Raw genomic sequence first — 24,591 nt, 5'->3', positions numbered from 1 at the left:
TTTTATTTTGATACTGTAAATTGAAAATGAGTGAAAAGTTTGTAAATATTATAATTTAAAAATGCTCGTAACTTAATTGAAATAAGAATATTAAAAAGCATTTTCAACAAAGTATAGGTTATAATTGATACCTTAAGTTTGTTAATATGTCAATTCTCATCAACATTCAAACTAATAAAGGAATGAAGTTTAAGATGAACAATGAACACAAATCTGATGTTATAAGATTGTTAGACGGAGACAAAAAATGCTAGTGTGGCATCTAATTAACAATTAAAATTGTATTTTACTTGATAAGTTAACTTTAAAATTAAATGTAAAAGTTGATATACTGATGTGTATAGTAAAATAGAACACAATTTGAGTAATAAAAGGATTTAAAAGAACATAGGGTTTACTAATTGACAAGATTCAACAACATGGGTCCTAGCATTTATTTTATAATATACAGATAAGCTATAAGGCTGTTTATTTGGAAACCTGATCAATAGTAAAGCAAAAATCCAATAGATTGTATAGCGTTATTTATAGTTAAAAAAATAATATTATCGGCTATCGTAGTATGCATAGTAAAACAACACCCATCCTATGTTCACCCTTCTTGAATGCAATCGAACACAGTAATGTCTAACTGTTGAATGCAATCAGCCGCTTTCACTATTAACAATAGAACGGCTTATCTGTATATTATAAAATCAGTTGTCTTAGTGAGATAACTTCATAAACAATTGATGTTGAATATTTTATTTAAATTTTTTTTTTTTTTTTTTTTTTTGAATTAACATTGACAGTAGAATAAATAATCAATAATCAAATCTAAATTCTTTGTAAGTTGGATCAAATGATTGTACCCTAATGAAACCATCCTCTCCACCAGTACTGAAACTTTCACCATCTGGATGGAACGCTAATGAATTTATTGGACCGAAATGACCTTTTACTCTTGCAAATTCTTCTTCAAAAACTACATGAAAGAATCGGGCATCGAATTTTCCTGCTTGCGCTGCTGTTGTTGTTACATCCATAGCATCTTGACCACCACCCAATACAACCTTTTAAAAAAAAAAATAAGCAATATTGAAATTTCAGTATAATATGTAATATAATATTGGCACATTTTATAAAATATATACTAACATGATCATATTTAGGTGAAAGAGAAGCACTGTTGACAGGTCGTTCAGTCACATAAACTTTGTGGACCGATAAATCATCAACATCAAATAATTTTGCGGTTTTATCTTTTGATGCAGTAACGAACATAGTACCTTGTCGGTTCTTTTGCATGTCATTGATTGATCCTTGATGGTCTTTAACAGATTCAATGCTCTTTCCAGTCTACAAAATACATAAATAGTATATACACCTATACAAAGGAAAGTTAAAATAACTCAAAATCTTATTTTTTTTTCTCTTCAAGTTAAACAAGTTATTAAATAATCATTTTAAAAACATGTTCTATTATTTCATTTGAAATTAAAGTTATTGAGACTTCATTGTATAAAATTTATCATATACATTTAATTTCTATAAAATACAGATTAGACATACTCTCAAATCCCATTGAGTAATGGCACCATCTTCATGTCCAGTAATGATTGTATGGTCCAATGTACCCCAAATTAAGGAAGTCACTTTGGAATCTGGTACAGTCATTCTCAAAATTGGAGCGCTACTTTCTATAATAGAAATCATAATTATCAATTATTAAATAGGCATATGTTTGTTTATTTAATAATTACGTTCAAAATACAGTCATTTATCAAGTGTTAATATTTAACATTGTGTTATTTGAAATTTGAAATTTAAAAAACATTTAGGATAATACATTTTTATATTGATTTATCTATAATTTAATTCTTACATGCTTACTACACGTAAATCACAATTGTTTTAAATTAAATTATTAAATTAGTTTTAGTAAATCTTTAAATTCAAAACTTTTAATTCAAAATAAAAACTAGTTATTTACTTTAATTTGTTAAGTTCAAAAGTTATATTTTTGATAGATAAAAATATAACTAGAAAAATAACTTACTAAAAGATTCATCATCTCGAGCATCCACTATAAAAATTTCACAATCTTGTTTCATGGCCTGATCTGTTGAGTAACTAGCAAGATCAGCTGAATAGCTGAATGAGCACGTACGCACGGCCGAATTACTACTAATATTACCAATCTCCACACCTGCAAAAGACATTTTAAAATTATTTATCTTCTATAAAGCTATTAAATAAAGGTTACAAATAATTACCAGTAGCAACATCCCAAAGCCTTAAGGTGTTGTCTGCAGCTCCGGACAAAAATTTTGTGGTTTTCCAATCAACATCAATACACCACACAGCTCCAGTATGGCCATTGTACGTGCCAAGACGTTCACCATTCAACGAATACCAAACATTTGGTGTTACGTCCTTGGCAGATGAGAACAATAAATCACCCTCTCTGTTGTATTTAATTTGAGTAATGGCACGCTCGTGCCCTTGTAACATTAAAGGTTTCTGTAAAACAAAATAAAAAATATATAAATAAAAATATTTAAAATAAATGCATCTTCAACGGTAGTACAAGTAAAAGCAATAAGCGCTGATCGGTGACTTACCATGGTGAAAAAGTGAGGGGATAGATTTTACTAAAAATTAAAATATTGGCCCTATAGCCTTAATACTTAAATCGTGGATGAATCCTACCCGGAAAGTGTGTTCACCCGTTATCAGTTATCACATTTCGCATTTACGGTAAGCTTCGAAGGGGCGGCAAGGCGCCTTTAATAAACAAAAATTGTTAACTAAATAGTTTCCAAAGATAATAAAGAAATCGAAGAGCCCAACTGCGCCATCTTTACACCTATTAGTACACTCCGGGAGAACTAGTGTGATAGACCTTTTACTCATAATAGACCGGCCCTCTTCACGTTTCCGCCGTGTCATGATAGGTGGCGCTTTTCGGTTACCGAGTTACTCTGATACGGTAAAAAATAATCGTATAGGACCAGCAGCCTACCAACAATATTATTATTTATGTTTCACGCCTACATTTTATTCTAAACAGAAAGTTTTTATATTACTTCCACAAACCAAAAAATAAATATGCTTAAAATAGATATAAACTATAAATAAATCGTATATTCGTGAAATATTGTATAGAATTAATGTAGATTTTACTATTTATGAACTTGCTGACTATAGTTTGTACGATTCATTTTGGCATATGCGACAACCATTTATTGTTTTATTGTTATTTTCTTTTAACAGCTATAACTTATTATCGGCGACTGACGTATAGAAAATAGTTCGTTGTCTGGATTTGGACCAAGACTTGTTCCAATGTAATGGCTTATGATTAGTTCTTCTCTTAGTTTTTTATATATTTTTCATTCCAAAAATATGTTTGAAATTGGTAATCATCACGTTTATTTTAGTCATCATTTTTATTCAATAATTTATAAAAAATATAATATAGTAAAAATATGCATGTGTTTTTTTAAAATTCAAACACCATCATACATTATTTCGGTATAGTTATCACATTTCATTATTTCAATGAACAAAATAGTTTAAACGGACATCGTTGATATAAAAGTTGTATAATAATACATATTATCTGTGAATTTATCTAATTGATTTAGTATAATATAATCTATGGCGATTGCCAAAGTCGTTGCGGAGACGCAGTCGATTAAAGATTCTAACATTTCAATTAGATGGCAAAGCAAAAATGAACGAAAAACATCCTGCTTTCCGTATATTTTTTTTCTTCATAATCCACAATTGATTTAGACTTCAATTCAGCAATATCTGATGCGTTTCCATGTTAACGTCGGGAATGCATACACGTCGCGGACTCCAACAAAGCCCAAATGTATTAATATTTAAGGTACCTAACTTTGTTTTCATACCAATTTTTTTGCGGCTTAAAATTATATTTTCATAACTGATAATAACTATAAAATTATCAAATGCTTTTGAACAGAATTTATTATTATTTTAATAATATAGGTAATACTTTTTTAAAACACAATGTAAAAAAAAAAATAAAAATAGTTAATTTTATACTATACAGTTGTATTTTCGAAATTATCAGAAAATGATTTATTGGATAAATTGCTTTAGGTATTTATTATGATATATAATATTATACAATATGCATACAAAATATATTATACAATAAGCCAACAACTCGCATAGGTTAATTTATTACCTACTTATACTTTATATTTATAATGCATATTGCTTAATAGTTTAAAAACAATTTTATAATTATTTTGTTTATTATATATTGGAATTGAATTTATCATTTATTTTCTAAAACACAATATATCAAAAATTAATAAATAATAAATTGGAATAATATTTTTAAATATTATTGAAATAAAATAAATAAACAAATTATAATAAGCAATAATAATTAAGCTTTGTATAAAAAATTATTAAAATAACAATGAACTGATATCAGAGTTCTAGTAGCCAATAGGTAACTTGTTGCTGCTAGTGAAGAAATGTTATATCTTCATATACATACAAATTTTATAAGATCTTGCATAAAATATTTAAAACACATATAATCATTAGTTATATAGTATATAACGTATATAATATATACGGTAAAAATTAAATAATAAACGGGTTATTTAGCTATATAATATTATCTGTAATGTCATAAAATATTGTTGAACATTTTATTGAAATTTCAGAAATGGTATTAATCAGTGAAAAGTTTTCAATTAAATATCATATTCAGCTGTATGACTTGTGCGAAATGTGTTAACAATGTTTCTAAGATGAAGTTTAATAGTAGATTCAGATATAGGGTAAGTAATTTTCTATTTTTTAGTAGGTCTTTGTTTATATTATTAATTTATATATTGATCAGGGGATAAATTGCCTGCAGTCTTTAAATTAATTGTTTTATAACCACTGGTATAACAATATTTTATGGTTAACAATAAAATCATGATAAAAATTAGGAAGTTGGTCAGGTGTAATATTTTTAAATTTTTTTTAAAATATTTTCCTCAATGATAATTAAATATTTTCACCAATTATCAGGTACGATGACCTGTAGGTACTATAGATGACTGGGAGTGTGAGAGAGGGGGTAGAGAAGGATAGGTAGAGGGGATGAGAGAGAAATAATGAGGAGTAGAGTAAAGAGGTGGGGTGAGTGAAGCAGAAGAAAAGGCGAGAGAGAAAGGGGAAAGGGTGTGAGTGAGAGATAAGTGAAGAGGATATGTTATAGGGATAGTGTGAGAGAGAGGTAGTGTTAGGTGGGGGAAAGGGAATAGTTAGGTAGAACAGTTATGTCAAAAATTTCGAATACGTAGGAAAGGATCTTGAATTGCAAAGGCCACTAGACCCTTTGAGTGAAACTACCAGATTAGGTAAGGTTTACAACCTTCGACTTATGGGATAGAGTAAAAAGAGAAGGTTGGTTAGGCCGTTTAAGAGGATGTCAGTGCATGATTATTGTGAATGTAATATTTGGTACCTATGCTGTGCGTGGGACAAAAAGAGAGAGAGAGTGAGAGAAATAAAAAATGTACTGAAATACTCTTAAGTGTTATCAAGTTGAAAAGCTATTGGTTGTCGATTGTTTACATTATTAGAGACTTGTGAAAAATATGATTTTGGTCGATGTATATTTTATTCGAATATTAAATGAATATTTTATTTAAATCTTTAAAATAACAAAATTTATTTATATTTAAAGATTTACAATCTCATTAATCATATTATAATTTACATTGTCTAAAAAACAAAAACGATTTTAAAACTTTCAAATTAATAGCATAATACATAATGATAATGTGTGCTTTAAATTCTTTAAAATAAAAAACACATTAAAAAAACGTTCATACTATTTTAATTACGAAAAGTATTGTAATACTCAATAAAAAAAAAATTTACTAGAATTTTCGATTGATAAGTAAATATATATATACTCAAAATATTCATTTTATTAGAACTTCAAATTAAAAATAAAGCATTTGAATACTTTTATTTAAAAATACTCAACAAGACTGGACTATAATTGTGATTAAAACAATAAACCTGAATGTAGACATGATTGGATGTAAAAGTAATTAATAACTGTGGAGCGAGGACTTTTATATACTAAAATTTCATAAAATATATGCAGTTGAATATGTCTTAAAAAAAATTACATTCTTTTATTACCCTAAAAACTCCTTAATTCAATTTTTTACGGATCTATTATGTATGTTTAAATATATATACGGTGTGTACCCTCTGTTTTTTGGGACACGTATATTTAAAAATACACAATATATTGTGTATCACAATTCACAATCATATACAATATATTTTAAAATAAAATTAAAGAGCTATTACAAATTTCACTCTTCATCCATATTTAATGTAATTATACCTTGATTCATAAAAATATTTACCTAAGTGCTTGATTTTCGATTAACTATCAATATATGCACTAAAAACATTAATTATAATTTGATCACACACGTTTTTAAATATGCTGTGTACAACTACTAATCTAGAAATAAGCATTTAATAAAGCTTACAAAAAAGAAAAAATACACATATACGTAAAAAGTCCTTGCTCTAGTATATAAACATAAAATATTGTAAAATAAAAATTCGTAATTGTAATTTATCCAAGTAAAAGAAAAACAAGTTTTGAAGGTGATTAAGAATTATTATAAGAATTTTGTTACGACATTAAAAGCAACTTCTATTAATAGTGTTTTTAAATTAAACCAAATCTCTAATACTGAAAAGTGAAAAGAAATAAGATCTTGTGATAGTTAATTTTTTTGAGATATACAATCATTATTAAAGTATTATTTTAAACTTTACTAGTTTTAATCGTTTACTTTATTGACTATTCTGATTGACTTTTTAAATTTAAGATTTTAGACAAATTAAAAAAAATATATATAATACCTATTTCACGTACGTATTTATTACCTGTACAATATTTTAAGTGACATACGTGTTGTTATTATTATTATATAAAAAAAAAACATTCTCGACCTTGATGAAAAATAGACGTAACAAGTACTAATTATCTCATTATATAATAAATAAGGTTATGGTTTCTATATGTTTAAAAAGTAAATTTTGGGACCTTCAGGTGTGGTACGGTGGTTGGCCGAAGTCACTTAATTGTTCTGAGGTCAACGGTCAATCAATCGACCGGCGTCGCTAGCTCTCGGATGGGTGACCACCTGAGTTCTTAGTGACGAATCCTCGTCCAATTTACAAATTACATGTGGTTTAAAGGTTTAAACCAAACTGTAAAATCAGGTCATGCGGTTGATCCCTTGAAATGAAATTGCACCTATCTTGTACATGCACACACTAGTCGTATACTAATGTAAGAATAGCAAAAAATAACATTTATATTTGGAACACACAAAAATGTATATTGGGGCCTGGTGTGGCGCGATGGTTTGCCTTTGTCAAACATCGCCCGGCGTCACTAGCTTCTGGATGGGTGACCACCTGGGTTCTTAGTGACGAATCCACGTCCAATTTACAAATTACATGTGGTTTAAAACAAACTGTAAAATCAGGTCATGTGGTTGATCCCTTGAAAAGAAATTGCACCTATCTTGTACATGCACACACTAGTCGTATACTAATGTAAGAATAGCAAAAAATAACATTTATATTTGGAACACACAAAAATGTATATTGGGGCCTGGTGTGGCGCGATGGTTTGCCTTGGTCAAACATCGCCGGCGTCACTAGCTCCTGGATGGGTGACCACCTGGGTTCTTAGTGACGAATCCTTAACCCACATACACACGTGTTTCTAAACAAACACAAGTAATATGGTCATCGTTGCCGATGGATTTGTTAAAAAAAAAGAACGTGTATTATATAATAATAAAAATAATACTAATCAAATTGTACATTGATTAAGCCTATATAAGATATTATAGTTCAGGATATAACTTTTCAATAATAATTATTAACAATAAGTATGTAATTTGAGATATTTTAGATGATTAAATTTTCTTTTGGCCACTTGAACTTTATCATTTAAAAAAATACAGACACAACGATGTAAAGATTACCTATCACACAACAATATGTTAGGTATGTAATATTCAAAACCGTAATAATTCAGATTTTGGTGTCACCAGAGTCGTTTTTTTTAGTTATCATATAAAAATTTAAAATAAATTATCATGATGCCACATGAAAATTTTTGGGCCAGAAAAGCGTAATAACTATAATTATAGTGTGTTGGAAGAGAACATTATTTAGATATTACCCCATTTATTTAATCATATTATAAAAGTTGTTTTGCTTTAATGACGATGTCTCACTTGTACATGTATTCAGTTATTCATACAAGTGCAAGACATAAATAATTTATGTTCAGCAGCTACCAATAGGATCATAATTATTAAATATGTAATAGGTATTTCTCATAAACAGGACATTTCAAAACGACAACAAGTCGAAGACAAAACAAACAGATAAATCTTTAATACTTATTAGTTATTACTTCTACAATTTACGTCCAATCATATTTCCGAGTTTAAATCTTATTTTCCAATTAGAACTTATGGTATGGACTATGCGGATGCGCCTAATATATTCATAACAGTTCCTCTAAAGTATACGCGGTTAATGCATTATGCACTCATTACGACCAGACACTCGTCTAGGGTCTTGAATATGTGCTTGAAATTATTTACACCAAAAAGTTTGGCATTGCTCTATCCATTTAATAATATACCGTATTATCCAAGAGGTAGTGGCACCGAACTCCTAAAAATCTAGTAGCGCGAAAGAGGCCCATGTCTTTATAATTAAAGGTGTTTACAATCAATAGAACAACTTGATAAGTAAACACTTATATCGGAATCCAACTAAGGATCTTTTTATTCAAAGTGTCCTAGTTAACCATCCGTTTGTCACGCGTTACACAAATACTATTAATCTTTCTACAAACATTCAGATTGATACTTATTAAACCCAGTGTCATAGTCAGCCTTTTTGAGGGGTATTGGGTGTATAGTACTGTATACACTTTTCCCTCCCTAAATCCTAACCCTGGCCTATGACACTGCCTTCCCCGCGGACATGCAGATGGTTAAACAAGTCATAAGAAGGTTAGTTTAGGTTAGGTACCTATAGAGAATGGTAAGTTGAGCTCAGTTGATGATAGATGACTATCATCAATGGTCGTGGCTTTTGCATTGATCTTTTCCTACTAACTATCAAGGTATTCGAAATTGTAAACATAACAATGACAGAAAATATTTAAAAATTAACGGGGAAAATATTAATACAATACTTAATATAATATAATACATACTTCTTCTTTTTAGCTTATGTAATAAAAAATTAATGCTTAAATCTTAATATTATTTATGACGCATGATTAATATTTTCGTAATCTTTATCACGGTATTAAGTCCAAATTAGTGTTATACCAGTATTTCATAAGTACTTGTAAATGTAAATTACAGTGAAGAATGCATCCTCTGATCATCATTTATAGTATAATTTTGATTTATACAATACAATTTGAAAGGTAACTTAAAATTGACGGCAGTCCATGACTACAAGCCAATATATTTCCTAATTTTTAAAATTGTTTGCAATTTAAAGGGGTTTTACTCACGTTGCCTTCCAAATATATATTTTTGTTTAATAGACTAAAATTGGCGTAATAGTAAAAATTAATCACAATGATTAGATATTCAATAAATTTAAATTAATTTTCTTATACATCACACTCTATACAGGTGCTGTTATAATCTTTATTCATCAATGAAATAATATCTATAAATAAGTTTTTGGGTTTATGAGTTTGGAAATTGTGGATTGCAGTCAAAGGATAGGTTTTCTATTTTTTTTTTGTTTTTTGCTGTTTGAAAAACATTTGCCTACGGGCGCTAATCCCCCCTTCCCATTTTTTTTCATAATTTAATATAGTTTATTTTTGTGTACACGATTTTTAAACAATTATAACTATTTAACTGAAAATACAATTGTATCACGTTTTTATGATTCTAATAGTGAATATCATTTGTTTTTTATTGGAATTATAGTATTATACATATTGAAGTCTTCAGTGTGTATTCTTACATCATAATTTTTCAAATTTTTTATTTTTGACTTCTTGAAAATGATTTGCCTACGGGCGCTAAACCTTTCTTCCCATTTTTATTTTCATAATTTATTATATTTTTTTATTTGTGTACCTTATTTTTAAACATTAATAACCATTTGCCTCAAAAAACTCATTATATCACGATTTTATAATTCTCAATAGTTTAATTCATTTAATTTTCCTGAGATACATACTGCAGTCTACAGTGTTTATTCCAACTATATAACTTTTAATTTTTTTTTGCTGTTTGAAAAACTTTTGCCTACGGGCGCTAATCCCCCCTTCCCATTTTTTTTTTCATAATTTAATATAGTTTATTTTTGTGTACACAATTTTTAAACAATTATAACTATTTAAATGAAAAGACAGTTGTATCACGTACATTTTGCAATCTTCAGTATGAATTCTAATATTCTAATATTTCAAATTTTGTTTTTGCTGCTTGAAAAACATTTGCCTATGGGCGCTAATCCCACGTTCCCATTTTTTTTCATAATTTAATATAGTTTATTTTTGTGTACACAATTTTTAAACAATTATAACTATTTAACTGAAAATACAATTGTATCACGTTTTTATGATTCTAATAGTGAATATCATTTGTTTTTTATTGGAATTATAGTATTATACATATTGAAGTCTTCAGTGTGTATTCTTACATCATAATTTTTCAAATTTTTTATTTTTGACTTCTTGAAAATGATTTGCCTACGGGCGCTAAACCTTTCTTCCCATTTTTATTTTCATAATTTAATACATTTTTTTATTTGTGTACCCTTTTTTTAAACATTAATAACCATTTGCCTCAAAAAACTCATTATATCACGATTTTATAATTCTCAATAGTTTAATTCATTTAATTTTCCTGAGATACATACTGCAGTCTACAGTGTTTATTCCAACTATATAACTTTTAATTTTTTTTTTGCTGTTTGAAAAACATTTGACTACGGGCGCCAATCCCCCCTTCCCATTTTTTTTTTCATAATTTAATATAGTTTATTTTTGTGTAGACAATTTTTAAACAATTATAACTATTTAAATGAAAAGACAGTTGTATACGTACATTTTGCAATCTTCAGTATGAATTCTAATATTCTAATATTTCAAATTTTGTTTTTGCTGCTTGAAAAACATTTGCCTATGGGCGCTAATCCCACGTTCCCATTTTTTTTTATATAATTTAATATTGTTTATTTTTGTGTACACAATTTTTAAACAAAATATCTTTCAATTTTTTTTTTGCTTCTTGAAAAACACTTGCCTGCGCGCGCCATTCCCCCCTTCCAAATTTTTTTTTCTTTATATATAATAGTTTATTTTTGTGTACACAATTTTTAAACAATTATATCCATTTAACTGAAAAGACAATTGTATCACGTTTTTATGATTCTAATAGTGAATATCATTTGTTTTTTATTGGAATTATACATATTGAAGTCTTCAGTGTGTATTCTTACATCATAATTTTTCAAATTTTTTATTTTTGGCTTTTTGAAAAACATTTGCCTACGGGCGCAAATCCCCCCTTCCCATTTTTATTTCATTATTTAAGATAGTTTACTGTTGTGTACACAATTTTTAAACAATTATAACTATTTAAATGAAAAGACAATTGTATTTCGTACATTTTGCAATCTTCAGTATGAATTCTAATATTCTAATATTTCAAATTTTGTTTTTGCTGCTTGAAAAACATTTGCCTAGGGGGGATCCCTTCCCATTTTATTTTTCATAATTTAATATTGTTTATTTTTGTGTACACAATTTTTAAACAAAATATCTTTCAATTTTTTTTTTGCTTCTTGAAAAAACATTTGCCTGCTATTGCCAATCCCCCCTTCCAATTTTTTTTTTCATAATTTAATATATTTTTTTTGTGTACACATTTTTTAAACATTAATAACCATTTGCCTAAAAAAACTCATTCCATCACGATTTTATTATTCTCGAAAATTAATTCATTTAATTTTCTTGATATCACATACTGCAGTCTACAGTATTTATTCTAACTATATAACTTTTTTTTTTTTTTGCTTCTTGATATACATTTGCTAGTGGGTGCCAATCCCCCCTTCCAATTTTTTTTTTCATTATATAATATAGTTTATTGTTGTGTACACAATTTTTAAACAATTATAACTATTTAAATGAAAAGACAATTGTATTTCGTGCATTTTGCAATCTTCAGTATGAATTCTAATATTCTAATATGTCAAATTTTGTTTTTGCTGCTTGAAAAACATTTGCCTATGGGCAACCTAACCTAACCTTGATAGGAGATGTTTTCAATGGCTATAATTTTCCTTCTGGAAAGACTACTCATGAAAGCTACGATCAGTATCCACGTGTTGAAGGTGACAATATAGACAGGAAGGGTCGGTGGCGGAAACTGTGGGGCAATCGACGTTCAATTGCTTAACGCCTCCATAATGACTGAATCGGGGGCCACTGTGACAAAACTTTTGGGTATAGCCAAAACGGAGACAACGATTGCATTGAATTGGAGATCGGATACTCGGAGAGACTTCAAAAATCATGTTGAAAACAGTAATGTGTTGAGGTAGGTTGGGAGAAATAAATTTCAATTCAACCAAGCGAGTGGTTTTTTCCGTATCAATACACTCGACGAGAATAAAGATAGGGCCAATGTAATGAGACCGGAAAGAATGTTGATTTTGTCGTAATGAGTTATTATTTATTAATGACATTAGAGTCAGCGAGGGAGCAGTCAAGGAAATCGGAAGATTATATTATATTATCGACTCATTAGTGTTATCGGTGACCGTAGCATCGCCAACGACTAAATCTGATAGCGTAACGTTTATGGGTAATAATAGTTAACAATGTTGAAATTATGAAATGAAAAATTTACTTTGTTGAAATGATTTGAAAAAAAATGTGAAGGGGAACACGTGAGCCCGCGGGCAAATGCTTTTCAAGAAACAAAATAAAAATTTTATTTATTGAACTTGGAGAAGTAATGAAAAAAAAAATGCGAGAAGAACATAACAAAAAAAAATTGCGGAGGGGAGACCTGGCACCCGCAGGCGAACGCATTTCAAGAAACGAAAAAAAAAAATTATAAATTAAGAATAAGAATAGTAGAAACTGCAGTGTATAATGTTAAAATTTCAAGAATTATCGTTGAGAGAAGGACAAGGACAAGGACAAGGACAAGGACAAGGACAAGGACAAGGACAAGGACAAGGACAAGGACAAGGACAAGGACAAGGACAAGGACAAGGACAAGGACAAGGACAAGGACAAGGACAAGGACAAGGACAAGGACAAGGACAAGGACAGGGACAGGGACAGGGACAGGGACAGGGACAGGGACAGGGACAGGGACAGGGACAGGGACAGGGACAGGGACAGGGACAGGGACAGGGACAGGGACAGGGACAGGGACAGGGACAGGGACAGGGACAGGGACAGGGACAGGGACAGGGACAGGGACAGGGACAGGGACAGGGACAGGGACAGGGACAGGGACAGGGACAGGGACAGGGACAGGGACAGGGACAGGGACAGGGACAGGGACAGGGACAGGGACAGGGACAGGGACAGGGACAGGGACAGGGACAGGGACAAGGACAAGGACAGGGACAAGGACAAGGACAAGGACAAGGACAAGGACAAGGACAAGGACAAGGACAAGGACAAGGACAAGGACAAGGACAAGGACAAGGAGGACGAGGACGAGGACGAGGACGAGGACGAGGGCAAGGGCAAGGGCAAGGGCAAGGGCAAGGGCAAGGGCAAGGGCAAGGGCAAGGGCAAGGGCAAGGGCAAGGGCAAGGGCAAGGGCAAGGGCAAGGGCAAGGGCAAGGGCAAGGGCAAGGGCAAGGGCAAGGGCAAGGGCATGTTCAGGGGCAGACGCAAGGGCATGGGCAAGGGCAGGGGCAGGGGCAAGGGCACTGGCAAGGTATAGGAATACATATTGAAGACGGCAGAGTGTAGTCTCCAGGTCATAGTGAGAATGATTATTTAGAGGTCATTATGTAGTTACTCAAGGTTTAAAAATTGTGTACACAAAGATGATGTAGAATTAAATTTTAAAAAAAAATTGAGAAGGAGGGTATTGGCGCCCGCGGGCAAACGTATTTCAAGAAGCAAAATAATTTTTAAATTAATGAGCTTAGAGAACTAATGAAAAATAAATGCGAGAAGAACTTAGAAAAAAAAATTGCGGAGGGGTGACCTGGCGCCCGCGGGCAAACGCATTACAAGAAACAAAAAAAAATTTTAATTTATTGAACTTGTAGAAGTAATGAAAAAAAAAATGCGAGAAGTACTTACAAAAAAAAATTGCGGAGGGGTGACCTGGCGCCCGGAGGCAAACGCATTTCAAGAAACGAAAAAAAAATTTAAAAATAAATGATCAATTAAGAATAACAATAGTAGAAACTGCATTGTGTAATGTTAAAATTTTTAAACAAAAATTACAATTGATAATTATAAGCTTATTCGAGAATGATCGTTTAGAGGGCACCAGGTTAACAATGATGAAATTATGAAATGAAAAATTTACTTTGTTGAAATGATTTGAAAAAAAATGTGAAGGGGAACACGTGAGCCAGCAGGCAAACGCATATCATGAAACAAAAAAAAATTTTAATTTATTGAACTTAGAGAAAATAATGAATAAAAAAAATGTGGAGGGATGACCTGGCGCCCGCAGGCAAACGCATTTCAAGAAACAAAAAAAAATTTTAATTTATTGAACTTAGAGAAAATAATGAATAAAAAAAATGTGGAGGGGTGACCTGGCGCCCGCAGGCAAACGCATTTCAAGAAGCAATAAAAAATTTTAATTTTTTGAACTTAGAGAAAATAATGAAAAAAAATTGCGGAGGGGTGACCTGGCGCCCGCGGGCAAACGCATTTCAAGAAACAAAAAAAAATTTTAATTTATTGAACTTAGAGAAAATAATGAAAAAAAAAATGTGGAGGGATGACCTGGCGCCCGCAGGCAAACGCATTTCAAGAAACAAAAAAAAATTTTAATTTATTGAACTTAGAGAAAAAAATGAATAAAAAAAATGTGGAGGGGTGACCTGGCGCCCGCAGGCAAACGCATTTCAAGAAGCAATAAAAAATTTTTAATTTATTGAACTTAGAGAAAATAATGAAATAAAATTGCGGAGGGGTGACCTGGCGCCCGCGGGCAAACGCATTTCAAGAAGTTAAAAAAAAAAAATAAAAAAAAAAATGATCGATTAAGAATATGAATAGTACAAAGTGCAGTGTGTAATATTCAAAATCTTAAACCGATTGTAATACTGTTATTACGCTAATTCGGCTTTAAAACCGTGTTAACTATTATGGTAATATTAGTCAGGTACCTATAAAACATTTCCTCAACAATATTTATATATTTTCTCCCGTTGTTATGTTTACAATGTCGAATACCTTGATAGTTAGTAGGAAAAGATCATTGCAAAGGTAACGACAGTGATGATAGTCATCTATCATCACATAGCTTCAACTCACCATAGGTTTACAAATACCTTCCTATGACTTATGTAACCATCTGCTAGTCACACGGGGAAGGCAGTGCCGTAGCATCCTGGATACGGCACTGAGTTTAATAAGTATCAATTTGAGTGGTGGTACAACGATAAATAGTACTTAGGTATCGCGTGACCAACAGAGATTACCTTGGACACTTTGAATAAAAAGATTCTTAGTTGGTTTCCGACATAAGTGTTTGCATATCAAGTTGATCTATTGATTGTTAATCTCTTAGAACTTAAATCATCCATCAATGGCACCGAACCCTTTTCCAATGTTTTATTTTTATAATTTAGGATAGGACGGTATATTGTCCACTTTCCTCTACATGGTACTCTATTTTTGCCGATATTAAGACATTGGACCTCTTGTAATATTTTTCACCCTTTTAGATTTTTAGGACTTCGTCGCCATATTCATACATACGAGTATAGTCATATATTATGTATGACATATTACATTTTGTCATACATTTATATATACATTTTAAATGTGACGACAAACAATTGTTAATGATTTATCCTCCAGTATTGTATCTAACTTACAAGTCGTATAGGGTTTAGTTGACCTAAGGAATCTGTTTATTATCAATATATGTGCACCGGCCAATCATCACCATGTGGCATCATGATAATTTTGTTTTATGTTTCCATTTTGTCTATAAAAACGACCCTCAACACCAGAAATAATTAATTATTACAATCTTTTTTTAATAACAATAAATTCATAAAGACAGATAATGTGTCCAGAAAAAATTTCAATCATTTATAATATATTAAATGACATACGATTTGCTAATTAATATTCTTGAAATGTTTTAGCATGAATTAAAGTACTTTATAGCTTATAGATTTAAGCAATGTAAAATATTGTATTCGTATCATTTGTATTATTAAATAATACATTTTTATTTTCTAAAATAATTTCGGTAACTATGGCTACCTATTAGCATTCCGTAGGTCACAGGTTGGTTTAGAAATACGTATGAGCATATGGGGCAAAGATTCGTCATTAAAAACCCAGGTGGTCACCCATCCGGGAGCTAGTGACGCCAGACGATGCTTGACACACTTTTAACATTACAGCCAATCACCGCGCCACACTAAGCCCCAATATGCACTTTTTGTGTACCCAATTATTAGGTTTGATTATATTATTTTTGGGATTGCAGGTACATAGTATCTAGTGTTGTGTGCATATAGCAGGCCAGAGGTTAATTCCTTTTTTTAAGGCATAAACTGCATGGCTATGTTTTTTACTGTTCGGTTTGAAGCTCATGTAAATAGGACCAGGATTCGTCACTAAGAAGCCAGGAGGTCACCCATCCGGGAGCTAGTGACGTCGGTCGATACGTAACCTCAGAACAAGTCACCAACGTGGCCAACCATCGTGCCTACCAGAACGCAAATATACTTTATACATCATATAGAAACCATCAAAAATTAATAACATAATTTTCTTATGTAAGATAAAAAAGATTATAATTACAATACGTATGTTACTTAAAATATTAAATTATGAATATATTTATATTACAACTTCATATCATTTTAAAAAAAAACTGTCCACAATCTTTTTTAATTCTGTTATTGTATTTAAATATTATCGTCCTTCTATTTTCATAAGTCAATTAGGTATGGCAATAAAAAAAAGTATAAATGGTCTGAGATTCGCTTTTTTAAGGGTATATGACACGGAGTAACATATAAAAAGTCAGATCTTTGAGTTATAATATCCAAATACTATTTTATTATTTTAATTACAGTTGATATCCAGTCTTATGAAGACGTAAAGTATTTTAAGAAAAGTATACAAATGATATCATTTATGCCATAACTTATTTTATTTTTAGTGAATTTAATAAATCGCCATCACGGCCTTATATAAAAACTTTATTGTCCAATTGCTGAGTTTATCACTTTATGTAGAACTATAATGCTATTATTTCTCATACGGTTACCCGGATATAATTACATATTGACTAATCTACCACAATAATATTACACCATAGCAAATCACTTCTATGATTTAAAGTTGTTTGATTTTTTTTTTTTTAAGTGTTATAATAATTTTATGTTATTTTTTAAAAATTTCATTTATTTTTGTTAAGATAAATAAAGCTATAGTATGTTTAGTAACGTTGTAAATATATATATAAAATTTGTTAGCTTTAAGATGTGAATAAAATATTTGTTTGATTTATCTGATATTATACTAACAAAATATTAAATAACCAAAATAATACTTTTAGTTGGTCTTTTTTATAAGTGCTCAAGTAAAACACTGTCAAGGGGTCAACTTTTATTATTAATTTAAATTAGTAAATTAAGATTTTTTAGTTTAAATAAGTTTATGAAGATTGACTTTTGTAGAATTATGTTATAATAGTTACACATGCATTTTAAATATTCGTTAAGTTTTGGACTTATAAATCAATTATGAACATATCTCAAAACTACTAAAGTACACACTACACATGGTTACATTTGGCATGATGGCGACATTATATATGTGGAGTGTAGGAGCAGCGCCATCATGGGCTACATTTTCATGTTATATTAGGTTCTTAAATTTGAATACACGGCTGTACTTGGATACTTAGAAAACTTTCTTGTACAAAATTCTAATAATACAGTCAACAATCAATAGCCTGGTCATATTGATAGCACTTGAGAAGATGTCAGTGCATTCTGTTTTATCTTTCTGACTCACGCACAACATAACAAATTCTATGTTCAATATAATCAAAATAATTCCTAAAATTAGAGTGAGATGGCTTCTTTTAAAAATTTAAAGGTATGATTATTATCTAGAACATCTCATATTAGGCTCAATTCTATTACTTAGTAAAATAGTAACTCGCTTATAAATCAAAATATACTAAAAAGCTTATGATAAGCCCTAGAATCTAGATAATAATCCAAATATTCTCTTCACTCCAATTTTAGAAATTATTATGATTATAATGAACATAAAATTTGTTATTTTGTGAATGGGTCAGTGAGAAAAAAAAGAAATGCACTGACATCTTCTTAACCGGCGTAACCAACCTACTCTTTTTATTCTATCCAATAAGTCGAAGGCTGTAAACCTATTAACTTGGTAGTTTCAGCCAAAAGGTCGAGTAACCTTTGCAATTCAAGATCCTTTCCTACGTATTCGGCATTGTCAACACAACTATTCTACCTAACTATTCCCCCTTCTGCCACCTAACCTAACTAACCTTCTAAACCTTCTCACTCTCTCGCTCTCTCCCTATTCCTCACACTCGTTCTCACGCACCACCACACCTCTCCCTAACTTTACCCCTGTCACTCACTCTCTTTCACTCTCTCTCTATTTCTCTTTTTCTACCCCTCTCTCTCCCACTACATCTCCCACCCAAATCTATCCAACTCCCTCTCCTCTCCCTACCTTACCCCCTTTCATTTACCCTCTCCAGTCCTTACTTTACCCCCATCTCACTCTCTTCTGCCTCTATCTCCCTTCCCTACATCACCTACCCACTCCCCTTCTTACCTTACCTCCTACTCACTATCTGCCCCCCTCTCTTTCCCTATTCCTCTCTACCAACCCACCCCCTTTCTTACCACTCCTAACCTAACAGGTCATCGTACCTGATAATGGGTGAAAATATTTAAACATCATTGAGGAAATCTATTAATCTTATATAGGTACCTGACCAATTTTCTATTTTTTATCGTGACTTAATCGATAACCGAAATAGTGTATGCCAGTAATTACAATACAATTAACAGAAAAATTACAAGAAATGTGTTCACTGATTAATAATACAGAATATTAAAAAGAAACCTACTGAAAAATAGAAAAATACGTACCTCATATCCGAATCAATATCTGCTATAAAACTTCGTCTTTGAAACACTGCATCGTTATCAAATTCTATTTCTGAATATGATATTTTATTTTTTTTATGAATATGCGTCAACGTCTCAACGATACTTGACTTGGGCAGCATATTTTTCGTGATATAAAAAATTTATTTCTTCAACAATCATCGGGAAGCATATTTTTCATGCAAATAAATATTTATTTTAATCATAAAACGTAAATTTAAGCACCAAAATAATATCTTTTTAAAACTTACTTTAACATCGACGCTTCCAAAATTTTTTGAAATCCGAAACGTGTGATTGTGCACTGCAACGCCGACGCCGACGTAGGAACACTTTAGAAACTTAAGTCTGAAAATATTGTTGTTCTTGAAAAATTAAACCGTTCGTCATGCAGTATATTATGTTTTTTTGTTTATGTCTGGTATTCGAACTGAAATTTTAGTATCTTTAATCGAATACGTCTTCTGCGACGACTTTGATAATCGCCATAGATTGTATTATGTTACGTTAATATGACAATTCCAAAGATATATAATATTATAATCAAACTTTTCATACCAAAGAGGTTCATGTATCATGTTTATGAATATTGTTCATTTAAGTATTTAAATGTGATGTAAAAATAAGTAACCAAAAATGTTTATAATTTTAATTTTTAATCATAACTGTATTATTTTAATTATTATATAAATATTAATGGTCAATAAAATATGTGATTTCTACTTAACATAAATGTATACAGTTCATAATTATAAATCTATTATTATAATTCTACTCCCGTCAATCGGAAAAATGATGATGTCGTTTATTTTATTCGATCTCGCGTATTTATTTATTTTGTGCCATGAGCGACGCCAGGGGGGAGGGGCAGAACGGGACATTCCTCCCACCCACTAAAATTTTTAATTTGTTTTCAAAAGCTTTATCTGAAACGCGCCATTTTAAAATGTAAAAAAAATCTTAATTTATTTTTTTCATTAATTTTACCCATCCCTAGAAAAATGTCCGAATATCCTATATGTTTTGCGTTCATAAATAGAATATGCGTCAACGATACTTGGGTATAACATATTTTTCATGATATTAAATATTTATTAAAGCTCAAAAATTAAATCTAACACCCAAAATAATATGAAAACAAACTTACCCTATATATCGAATCTTTGGTTGTATCCGTGACACGAGTGCACTGCAACGCCAAAGTAGAAACGCTTCTGACAGGTACTGAAGATCAGTCTGAAATATTCGGATGTATAAAAAAAAAAAAATGAATGAAATGCAGTTTTGTTTTTTGTTTAGGTACGTATGCTTTGCTAATTGTAATTTTATATTCTTTAGTCGACTGCGTGTACTACAACTATGGCAATCGGCTATCGCCATATAGATTACCTATTTTGTATTAAACCATTTACGCGTATAATATGAATCCAAATATATATGATACAATAATGCAAATTTTCTATTGAATCTATTGAAGAAATTAAAATACGAAAGCATAATGTGCTGGTACAATTAAAAATAAAGCGGGTAAGTGGATGTCGCTCTGCTGTACATTAGGTGGTGGGGTGGACCTCTGACTAGGGTAGATTAGATTTGAGTGCAATGATAGGTATCATTGTATACGAAAAACGATTCTGAACAGAGATGATTTTTCAGTCTATCCTAGAGGATAACCTAACCCTTCAAAAAAATTTTTCAGAAAAATTGAAAATTTCAGTTGTCTATTAATATCTCAAAAACAGTCAAAATATTTTTAAAATGCCAATCTAAATAACTGATAAAATTTTCACGTATCTACGACTTATACTTTTTGAATAATAACAAATATTTAAAATAGTTTCAGGATAAATCGTTATCGTAACGCTATTTCGTAAAAATTTAAAATTCAAACGCACCTCAAATTTTTCCTATAATGACGCTTCGAGATTTCTCTATGGCTACTTGAAGTAAAACTTATGGAAAACTTAGTGTTGTATTCTTAATCCTTAGTTATAAACACATTAAATTTTATGATTTTTCAGCTTCAAAATTACTTGCAAATTTTCGCATTTTCGACAGATTTCGTAAAAATTTGAACTATAAACGCTTATAAAAAAAAAATTGTGCCTATGTATTCTTATAATTTTTTTAATCACTATAAGAATAACTTATGAGGAACTTTGTATTAAATTTTCAAACAAATTCTTCTCTAATATCCATGAAAACATTTGGTAATCACAATATAATCATCTCGTCTAATATATATGTGTTATAATCTGTGGTACAATTATTGAACAAATTTTCAATTTATCAATTCCCGATCTAAATATCTGGAGAAATTTTCAAGTATCTACGACTTATAATTTTTGAAGTATAACAAATAATATTTAAATTCATTTGACTCGTTTAAAGATAAATCGTTATCATTACGCGATTTCATAAAAATTTAAAACTCAAACGCTCAAAACATTTTTCCTATAATGACGCTTCAAATTTTCTCTATAGCTATTTGAAGCAAAAATTATGGAAAACTTGGTGTTAAATTTTATAACCTTAGATATTACAAACACTATTATGAATTTTGAACTACAAAATAATTGGCAAATATTCATGGTTTTGACGAATTTCTGTCAATATTTGAAATTCAAATGCTAATAAAAATTTAATTTGAATTTCCGGTTGACATTTTTGTTTAAAATCGTTTGAGGATATATCGTTATCGTTACGCTATTTCGAAAAAATTTAAAATTCAAACGCACTTAAAATTTTTCTCATAACGACGCTTCGAGTTTTCTCTATAGCTATTTTAAGGAAAACTTAGTGTTATATTTTTAATTCTTAGTTATAAACAGAAAAAATTTTATGATTTTTAAACTTCAAAATTACTTGCAAATTTTCGCGTTTTCGAAATGTTTCGTAAAAATTTGAACTATAAACGCTTATAAAAAAAAAATTGTGACTAACGATTTTTAATTTTTTTTTAGCTACAATAAGAACAACTTATAAGGAACTTTGAATTAAATTTTCAAGCTTTTAAGGTCGTCCAAAATTTTTTTTTTACCGACACATCAATAAAAAATCGAAAATTTCAGTGGTCTATAAATAACTCAAAAAGTCAAAACTTTTTGAAAATTAAACTGTATATATATATATATATAACACTAACATAAACATTTAGTGAAAAGTTCAAGTATTTACAGTGATTAGTTTTTGAATTACAACCATATAAAAAAATCAATTTGGTCGAATACTGGTTTTGCGTAAAAATTCCAGTTTTTCTGTCATTTTTTTTTTGTTTTTCTCGATTTTTTTGAAAACTGTTGGAAAATGTTTACTTTTGACCTCTACAATGCACCAAAGATATTCACTTTTACATCGGAAACCACCCCCAAAGTTTGAAATTGAAGCATTATTTCGACTAGTTATGCTGTACACAGACACACACAAAAAAAAAAATACACACATCATTGTAAAATCAATACATTCATCACTTCGTTCAGAATCTAAAATGAATAGCACAGAAAAAATCCAACGGTAAATTTTTCGAAACCACAATATTGGCCTCATAATTAAATAATTATAAAGATTATTCAATTTCACCACACATAAGAATGCCCGTGTTTTTTATGTGTAACAATTTTTATAAAGGTATATATTAATTCAAATATATAATTTCCACGACCCTTGTGTGAGGGTGAAACTAAAACGGGATTTGGATTATTCGGGCTCGCATAATTAATACGTTGTGAATTTGTGAATAAAAATTTATGAATTTTTGTAACGCAGTTAGAAGATTATCCTTGATAAAAAATTGGTGGTACCGAATAAATACTTATTTTTATATCTACTAAAAAGTAAACGCAAAGTTTAAGCTCCAAGATAATTTGAAAATAAACTTACGTGGAAAATAAACTCATTCGGTTAAAGCTAGCTGCCCTGTAGTACAGACGTGCAGTACACCACCGTCAAATAAATAGCTATCTTCATTCGTCTTCATCTCGCTTTATAACGAAACTAGAAAATATAAAATTATTTTATAAAACGAATTATGCAATTATTTTTTTTATACTTAAGTAATAATTCGGCTATGGGTGGCTTTTTTTCTTGGTCAATGAAATTATTAGAACCGTTAATTTTCTCCAACGAATTTCAACGATTGGTATTTACCATAGATGATGGATATAAATACAATATTAAAAATCCATAGATCTAATGCTCTGTATACAATCATATTTTTTTATATTTATAGATTCGCTGTGTTATAGAGCATATATATATAGGTATGGTTAAAAGTGTTATCCTTGCCAATCAGTCTATAATATTTTATCAATATAATTATTTACATTATTATATACACCTTAAATTATATACGTGTTTATGATCCCAATATATACTCTATAACGCTATATTTTTCAATGCTAATTATATCAGTATAATGTGTTATCAAATTAAGTCAGTTGATTTTACAATGTATAGTATTAATAAAAAAAAAAGCAGGTAAGTGGGTACCGCTCTGCTGTACATTAGGAGGTGCGTGGACCTCTGACTAGGGTAGGTTAAATTTGAATGCAATGATAGGTATCATTGTATACGAAAAACTATTCTGAACGGTCCATAAACAAATATTTTATTTTTTAATTAGGACGCATTTTGCATGGTTAATCAATTTTTCCAAAAACGTTGCATGTAGTTATAATAATTCATAATACCTTATATTATCACCTGGTTTGAGGATAAATCGTTATCGTTACGCTATTTCATAAACATTTAAAACTCAAACGCTCAAAACATTTTTCTTATAATGACGCTTCAAATTTTCTCTATAGCTATTTGAAGCAAGACTTATGGAAAACTTAATGTTGAATTTTATAACCTTAGATATAAATACAAACAATTTTATGAATTTTGAACTACAAACTAATTTCCAAATATTCTTGGTATTGACGAATTTCTGTCAATATTTGAACTTCAAATGCTAATTAAAAAAAATTGTGCCTATGTATTCTTATAATTTTTTAATCACTATAAGAATAACTTTTGAGGAACTTTGTCTTAAATTTTCAAGTATTTTGATTGGACCAAAAAAATTTTATCAACACTTCAAAAAAAAATTTCAGAAAAATT

At 30.0% G+C, this 24,591-nt stretch overlaps 1 protein-coding gene across 1 annotated transcript; it reads right to left on the bottom strand.

Moving 5' to 3' along the window:
* Positions 1-728: 728 nt before the first annotated feature.
* On the bottom strand, positions 729-2,763 carry LOC107166772 (eukaryotic translation initiation factor 3 subunit I-like). The gene is made up of 6 exons (XM_015515561.2): positions 2,604-2,763; positions 2,256-2,502; positions 2,039-2,188; positions 1,552-1,679; positions 1,138-1,338; positions 729-1,052 (listed from the first exon to the last, which is right to left on the bottom strand). Exons 1-6 carry the CDS (start codon positions 2,604-2,606, stop codon positions 804-806), a joined length of 978 nt encoding a protein of 325 aa, XP_015371047.1. The 5' UTR covers positions 2,607-2,763; the 3' UTR covers positions 729-803.
* Between the last annotated feature and the right edge of the window lie 21,828 nt (positions 2,764-24,591).

The sequence above is a fragment of the Diuraphis noxia genome, unplaced genomic scaffold, assembly GCF_037042655.1.
Source record: "Diuraphis noxia isolate RWA-SAM2 unplaced genomic scaffold, SU_Dnox_SAM2 contig0002, whole genome shotgun sequence".
Lineage (NCBI taxonomy): Eukaryota > Metazoa > Arthropoda > Insecta > Hemiptera > Aphididae > Diuraphis > Diuraphis noxia.
This window is presented reverse-complemented; position numbering and strand designations above follow the sequence as displayed.